The sequence below is a fragment of the Nanorana parkeri genome, unplaced genomic scaffold (genome assembly GCF_000935625.1).
Source record: "Nanorana parkeri isolate BGI_ZX_2015 unplaced genomic scaffold, ASM93562v1 scaffold760, whole genome shotgun sequence".
Classification (NCBI taxonomy): Eukaryota; Metazoa; Chordata; class Amphibia; order Anura; family Dicroglossidae; genus Nanorana; species Nanorana parkeri.
In genome coordinates this window covers 8,887-17,048 of record NW_017307028.1, presented here as the reverse complement: position 1 = coordinate 17,048, position 8,162 = coordinate 8,887, and the positions used below count along the sequence as shown (strand labels likewise).

The following is an 8,162-nucleotide window of genomic DNA, read 5'->3' as shown; positions in this document are numbered from 1 at the left end:
TAATAAACTTTATTTCATTTTTATAAATATATATATATTTTTTTTTTTCATTATGATATTTGAATATCAATATTCAGTCCTAACACAACCTATAGTCGACTCCATGTAGTGATGTCAATCTTTTCTAGTTTCTCAAATGCAGAGGTCTTACTATCTTGCTCTTGCAGTATTTTTTCTTCCTCTCATATGCTTTTCTTCTCTTTTTCCCTCTACATGGACGTTCCACCACGAAAAAAATGCTATTGTGCACTGCCCGTGCCCCCACCCAACATATTTCCCCACTCAAAATAGTGGCTTCATCAGGGGACAGTGTTATAAGGTGCCCAGTGCCTGTGCCCTCAAACTAAACCACTTTAGTTTGAATGCACTGGCTCTGAGCACCTTCTATTGGTAATGGTGTATTGGTGCTGTCAGTACAGCATGATGTGAGTTTAATTTTACCATCTTGTGTTTCATAACAAAGGATGCCTACACTATTATTATATTGCACTGCTTTTTGTATTTTAAGCAAACTGTTTCTGGGCTAATGTCTATGTGAGAGGATACAGTGAGGATCCATTAGAATCTGTTGCATAAGTGCTGATCTTTTTATACTTTAAGGTCACATCTTTTCTGAGGAGTTACCTCAAGGAAGGGAGAAGCACACTGATGTCTGGATTTTACCATCACTACCGGTATCACTGTGATTGATATTGGCACATATTATCTGATTTAAATCTATTGGTCACGCAAGTTTTCATTTAATCGATTGGACTATTCACCGCTGAAGAATTATAAGTAGACAAACTTATAATTGTTTTGCATGTTTATGCAATGATTGTGTCTTGTTTTTCATTTATCAATTTTGATACTATTCTTATTTATTTATTTATGTTGTAACATTGGTGTATGTTTACACCATTAAAGCATTATGCTTTAATGATGCAGCTGTAGATCCATCATCAATTATGATGTACAATTCCCTGACAACCTATGACACATGTACGAACACCTGAGCCATGATGACCCTCTCCCATGACAGCACTCCCGTCACAAATAACAGCTTCCCGGCCAGCAGCTGTATGTCAAACCGGCTGGGATGCTGGCTGACATCACGGACCAACTGTGGGTGTCACCATATATGGTTATTGACATCACCTAGGATGCCCTTAACCTTTTTTACAATGTTAAACAGACTGACAGGGAGCAGGATTGTTGTGTTCTAGGACACTAGAAGCCACCTCCCCATTACAGTCAATGTTGCTATGTGGCCTGGCCACCTGCATCCTAACAACCAAGACTATGTGACCTGTAGAGCCTCATGTATTCTTAACACCCTGGGCTGCTGGAGGAAAACTGTTTCATCTTCTTTAATTCGCTCCAGACAGCATCTTAGTTTTATGGGAGTGTTGGTAATTACCAGTAATATCAGACAAGTGATGAGCATGCTCACATCTCTCATAGGAAGATACCACAAATAAATAATGAAAAATGTGCTTGGACATGAAAGAAAAGGTAATCTACATTTCTTCCCAAGACTGCTGATTTTCTTCTAACACTGCCTTCTTTTTTTTAGAACTCAAAATGGCAGTTTTCATGTGACGGGAAAAACAAAATAGAAAAGCTGGAGCAGGAATCAAAAAAGAAAAAGGAAGGTGAACTGAAAGCAATTTCAAAAATTTTAGATGAGGTATATTCACACTTTGCCTCTTTCCTTTTGTATTTGCCTTTGTGTATATAAAGTATGGGGTTTACATATTAAAAAATCACATAGCCATTCTCCCAGCAAAACTGCATGTACATTTATGCTGTGCGAATTAACCAACATTTGCTCATTAGTTGTAGGGATTTTTCACACAGTGTAAAAAGCTGTGGATGTTGTGCAAGTGGGTCAAAATTAAATGTTCTTAAGGCATTTTCTCCTTGGGTGGGTACAAGAGCAAGCCTGCTATTGGTTATTGCAATTTGAAATGACCAATGGCAGCCTAGCTATCCATTCCCCTGCTAGCTGGCCGCTGTCAAAATAAAAAAAAAACAGAGAAGGTACCTCCCTGAAATGAGAACGTACCTACCTGAAATGAGAAGGGCACCTCCCTGAAATAAGGTTTTGCAGGTTGGGATGTCTGATATATATATATATATATATACACATACACAGATAGTGCCTGTTTCAGCAGAGAAAGGTGTCTGGACATGTGTGAAACTGAGTGAAGACAGGTGGATGTTGCCCACAAAGAAGTACATTCTCTAGTCAGCCATTGCCCCTACATGCTGCGAGACCAGCTTGAAGCCTGACATATGGGAACTGGTTATCCAGGCTTGTCTGGCCCTGACCTACAAAGACAGGTGGCTGAGCCAGAATGGCATCTGAGATTATTGGAAGTTGTGAAGGGACAAAGGTAGTCTCTGTCTAAACAGACTGATCTGTCTGAAGTAAACAAGTAGCAGTCTGTGATCAGACAACAGGTCTGGTCTGGTGACTGTTGTAAATAGTCCAGCAGAAAGGCTGAGCCAGCTTTGTCTTATGAAGAAATAGATGAAGCTGTGTGACAAAATAACCAGGAATATGAAAGACACTTATGTTTGTTGTTAGGTTAAAGTCTCTGCTGTGTATGTATGTATATATAACAGCTAAAATCTTGAAGACATCACTGGCACAGTGGCAAACATCCCTTTTCATGAGTCTACCATACGTAAGTCTTTGAACAGGCAGGGTGTCCATGGCAGAACACCACGGAGGAAGCCGCTGATCTCAAAAAGAAACATTGCTGTGCTCCTGAAGTTTGTCAAAGAGCACCTTGAAAAAACCCGCAATGCTGCTGGGAAAATGTGTTGTGAAATGATGAAACAAAAGTTGAATTGTTTGGGAAGGATGCTCAGCACTATGTATGGTGCAATAGGGGCAAAGCTTAACAACATCAAAACATGATCATGTGGAATATCATGATGTGGCCTTGCTTCACTGCCTCACGGCCTGGCCATCATCAAGGGGAAAATTAATTCCCAAGTTTACCAAAATATCCTACAGCTTAGTAGAAGTTGGGTGATGCAGGAGGACAATGGCCCTAAGCATCAAAGTAAATCCACCACAGACTGGCTTCTTCAGAAAAAAAAAAGCCCAGTCAGAACCCACACCTTAACCTCAAAGAGATGCTGTAGAATGACCTCAAGAGAGCATTTACACCAGACATCCTACAAACATGTCTGAGCTGAAGCAGTTTTGTAAAGAGGAATGGACAAAAATTCTTCCTGAACGTTGTGCAGGTCTGATCCAGAGTTACCGAAAGCTCTTGCTTAAAGTCATTGAATCAAAGGAGGTTCGACCAGCTATTAACTCCAAGGGTTCACTTACTTCTTCCTCCAGCATTGTGAATGTTTTTTGGGGATGTTCAATAAAAACACGAGAAATCACAATTGTTTGTGTGTTATCAGCTTAAGCTTCTCTCTTTCATTTTCAAATCTTAACTGAACAAACTGAAGAGAGAAGCTGATTGGTTGCCATGGGCAACTGCTCCAGATTCTGTCTGCTCCAGTTTTGATAAATTCCCCTCATTATGTTTGTCTATTGTTGTGACTTAGATGAAGATCGGATCACGTTTTATGGAAAATTACTGCAGAAAACCAGTAAATTCCAAGGAGTTTACATACTTTTCTTGCCACTGTGTTTGCTTTGCAAACTTTTACAGCTATTTGTCTGCTTCTTGTTTTAAAGCCAAGGAAACTATTCCAGTAATAATATTTTACGTACTTTTACTATACAACAAATGCTATGTACGCAAAACTACTTAGTTATAGCTAAAAACTATATAAAATACAGACTGCTACAGTATGCATACATACACCCACATGCAAACGCTAATCTATACTTCTCTAGCACAAGTGTAGCACTCACCCCCGAAGGAGCCACTGAATATGAACTAGGGTTCTCCTACGCGTTTTGCTAGCCACCGGCCCCTTTCTTAGCTCCAGCAACACCGACACTCCGGAATAGAACAGGCTCGAGTCCTAGGGTCTTTTTAGCATTTATTGCACAGTATCAACTAGGAGAGAGGGTTTGGGATTGCAGGATACCCGAGCAACAATTTGGAGAACTCTGTCTTCTCCCTTAGCAACAGCTTGTATCAGTGGCACAATTGTCATGTAAGAGCGACCAGCAATATGAAGTAGCACAAAGAACAGCCAGGAAAAGTCCAGGACTTTGAAAGAGAACTGTCACTGGACTTGTAGCGCACCAACTGGCTTCTCTACAGTAAAGTACCTGAGAATAGGGTGAGGGATCTCTTACAGTGTTCCAGACGGTAGCTCTCACCAGGTCCTCTACGACACTCCTCGATAAGCAGATTCCACCTCCAGCCCAGCTTCCATCAGGTTCCTTTGCAGTAGCATCTAAGGTCTCTGGGCCCCCAGCATCTGCCACATACTGAGGCTCAGACCAGGCATCCAGTAACTGCTCCAGATTCTGTCTGCTCCAGTTTTGATAAATTCCCCTCATTATGTTTGTCTATTGTTGTGACTTAGATGAAGATCGGATCACGTTTTATGGAAAATTACTGCAGAAAACCAGTAAATTCCAAGGAGTTTACATACTTTTCTTGCCACTGTGTTTGCTTTGCAAACTTTTACAGCTATTTGTCTGCTTCTTGTTTTAAAGCCAAGGAAACTATTCCAGTAATAATATTTTACGTACTTTTACTATACAACAAATGCTATGTACGCAAAACTACTTAGTTATAGCTAAAAACTATATAAAATACAGACTGCTACAGTATGCATACATACACCCACATGCAAACGCTAATCTATACTTCTCTAGCACAAGTGTAGCACTCACCCCCGAAGGAGCCACTGAATATGAACTAGGGTTCTCCTACGCGTTTTGCTAGCCACCGGCCCCTTTCTTAGCTCCAGCAACACCGACACTCCGGAATAGAACAGGCTCGAGTCCTAGGGTCTTTTTAGCATTTATTGCACAGTATCAACTAGGAGAGAGGGTTTGGGATTGCAGGATACCCGAGCAACAATTTGGAGAACTCTGTCTTCTCCCTTAGCAACAGCTTGTATCAGTGGCACAATTGTCATGTAAGAGCGACCAGCAATATGAAGTAGCACAAAGAACAGCCAGGAAAAGTCCAGGACTTTGAAAGAGAACTGTCACTGGACTTGTAGCGCACCAACTGGCTTCTCTACAGTAAAGTACCTGAGAATAGGGTGAGGGATCTCTTACAGTGTTCCAGACGGTAGCTCTCACCAGGTCCTCTACGACACTCCTCGATAAGCAGATTCCACCTCCAGCCCAGCTTCCATCAGGTTCCTTTGCAGTAGCATCTAAGGTCTCTGGGCCCCCAGCATCTGCCACATACTGAGGCTCAGACCAGGCATCCAGTAGTATCTTAGGCCTCTAGGCCCCCAGCATCTGCCACATGCGGAGGCCTAGGCCAGGCATCTGTATTACACAGACCTCCTCCCAGGGAGGGCCCCAGGGGAGAGAGAGAGTTCTGGAAGGTGTCCCCAAACCTTTTATCACCTGCCTTCAGCCATACCTCTGAGTCAACCTGCTCAGGGATTGGTCAGAGTCAGATGCACAGTCACAGTCTGAGGATGGATCCTCCCTCAATCCACCAAACTCAGGGAATCCAGCAGAACTCAGAGCAAATCAGCATCTAGACTAATTTTTTATTTTATTTTATTCTTTATTTTATATTTTTTGAAAACAAACAACACAAAACATGAGAAGAAACTTTTACAGATAATTATCTTTACACAAATAAATTAAGACGTAAACGGACCTCTCAGGCCCAACCCTATGAGAATGATTAAACTGCGTAAATCAAGACAAGGACACAAACAAATAAACCAAAAAAAACGAAATAATAATTACACGTATGCATATGTATGCATTTACATACATACATACATACATACAATATAAGTCCTTCTTTGCCCCATAGTCACTATCCCGAGTCTCGTCTTATTGCGATATATTTAGGTGAATTTATAAACTCCCTCCAAGGAAGCCAAGTTTTCCGGAAACTATCGGAGGTGTTTTTAATAGAGCTCGTAAGGTCTTTCATAATGTAAATTTCTTGAATGCGATCTAACCATTGAAATATATTAGGTAGTTCCAGTCTCTTCCACAAGGCTGGGATACAGGCGCGTGCTGCATTAACCAAATGCCTTACAACTGAGCGTGTATAAGCTTTCATTGAAATAGAACTGTGTTGGAGTAGAAAGAAGTCTGGGTCTCTTGGAATTGGAATCTCAGAGAATCTTTGGGTCATCGCCTGAACCTCGTCCCAAAACTTCTGTAATAACGAACAAGACCAAAATACATGCTGCATATCTACTTTTGGGTTCCCGCATCGCCAACAACAGTCAGAAGACTGTGGAAACATAGCATGTAGCTTCTGCGGGGTCCTGTACCACCTCGAAACAATTTTATAACCCAGTTCTTGGTATTTATTACATATAGAGGATTGGAAAGATAGGGATAGTAATTTTTTACGTGCTTCCGGGGATAACTTTATATGTAAATCTTCCTCCCACTTTATCAAAAACCACGGGGAGGATGTCATTTTTTTCCCAACCAAGAGCCTATAACACAATGAGAGGGCATGCCGCATTGAACCTGTCTGGACACATTCGTGTTCAAATGCAGTCAGTGGTCTATCAAATCGTCTAGCTTATGGTAAAGAATTTAAAAAATGGGACAATTGTATTGTTTGCCAATAAGTTAAACTGGCATAGCTGGAATGTGTTTGTAAAATAGTCTCTGAAGGCCATTCCAAAGCCTCCAGAAAATTAAGAGCTCTAAACTTTCCAGCTTTCCTTAGTAACTTAACCTCCCTGGTGGTATTCCCGAGTGTAGCTCGGGGTTACTTTTCCATACCATAAGCGGTAACCCCGAGCTACACTTGGGAAAGCGGCAGGATATTTAAAAAAATAAATTTAAAAAAACGACAAAGACGAAAAAACATTCGAAGAAAAATAGACCGAAAAATGACATGAAAAAAATTAAAAATCATACCGCCAGGGAGGTTAAATACCCCATCCCAGAGTCCCGGTAAGAAAGCAAGGTTCCCTCAAATAGGAATTAGAGGTGATGGATCTGATGACAATGTTCCTTGTAAAAAAACAATTTTAGTTACTGTCAAAGTAGGCATAATAGTTGGATGATTTTTAATCTCCTTCGGAATTAAGGCAGAAACATAGCACCATGGAAGACCAGATAATGGAGCTACAGAGTATGATTGTTCCATTTCAATCCAGAGCTTAGCGGTATTATGACGGCCCCAATACAAAATACGGGTCAAATGGACTGCATTACAGTCCAGATATACACTAAATTTAGTAGCGACATAGCAGAGGGCGCTACACAAGCAATGATTTCTATAGGAGGATACACTAAAAAGTCCCTAAGCTTCAGTTGTCAGTGGTCTACAAATTCCTTATTGAACAGGACTTCCTGTCGATTAATTGTTCTCAGGAAAATTGCTTGTTGTTGCAGTCTCTTTCTCTCATCTTTATCCTAGTTGCTCCTATTCACTCACATGAGAAATCCATGATTAGTCCAAAGAACACAATCATATCTTTCTAGCACCAGTGATTGGATAGCAACTGAAGTCTCTTTGAAACTGCCATAAATATATATATATATATATAGCGCCACAGTCTCAGTGATCACACAGAGCAGATGAACGTCCGTTCTTCGTCTGCTCTAGGGGCTTTATAGTGATCTCCTATGCCATGGTCACGAGGAACGGGGGACCCCGAAAACCATGGCGGGGGGGCCTGGACTCGATCGCCGCCGCTGCTCGGTTTTAATACCGTGTTTCCCCGAAAGTAAGACCTACCCCGAAAATAAGACCTAGCACTATCTTCAGGGATTTCTGTAATATAAGACCTTCCCCGAAAATAAGACCTAGTTCAGTGGTAGGTCTTATATTACAGAGATCCGCTAGGTCTTACTTTCGGGGTAGCGGCACATAAACTGTGTAAAAACCGGCCGCAGCTCCCGCCCCGCCCACACGCCCGCCCACACGCCAGCCTGCCGCAGCTCCAGTTATACACTGCCAATTTATCACACTTACTATTTTAGAACCTTTATTGTTTTATGGGTCTTTGATGTAGTTTGAAAGCATTAATATCAGGCAAATATGTATTGATAGATCCTGTAGGAATTTGTA

The 8,162-nt window shown here is 41.3% G+C and overlaps 1 protein-coding gene across 1 annotated transcript in view; it reads left to right on the top strand.

The window, feature by feature from the left end:
• Window positions 1-6,373, top strand: part of LOC108793576 — a 14,046-nt gene extending 7,673 nt beyond the window's left edge. The window contains exons 5-6 of the mRNA XM_018564561.1: window positions 1,556-1,669; window positions 6,191-6,373. Coding sequence (XP_018420063.1) covers window positions 1,556-1,669; window positions 6,191-6,373 — 297 coding nt within the window. The remainder of the gene's footprint in view (window positions 1-1,555; window positions 1,670-6,190) is intronic.
• The last annotated feature ends 1,789 nt before the right edge of the window (window positions 6,374-8,162 follow it).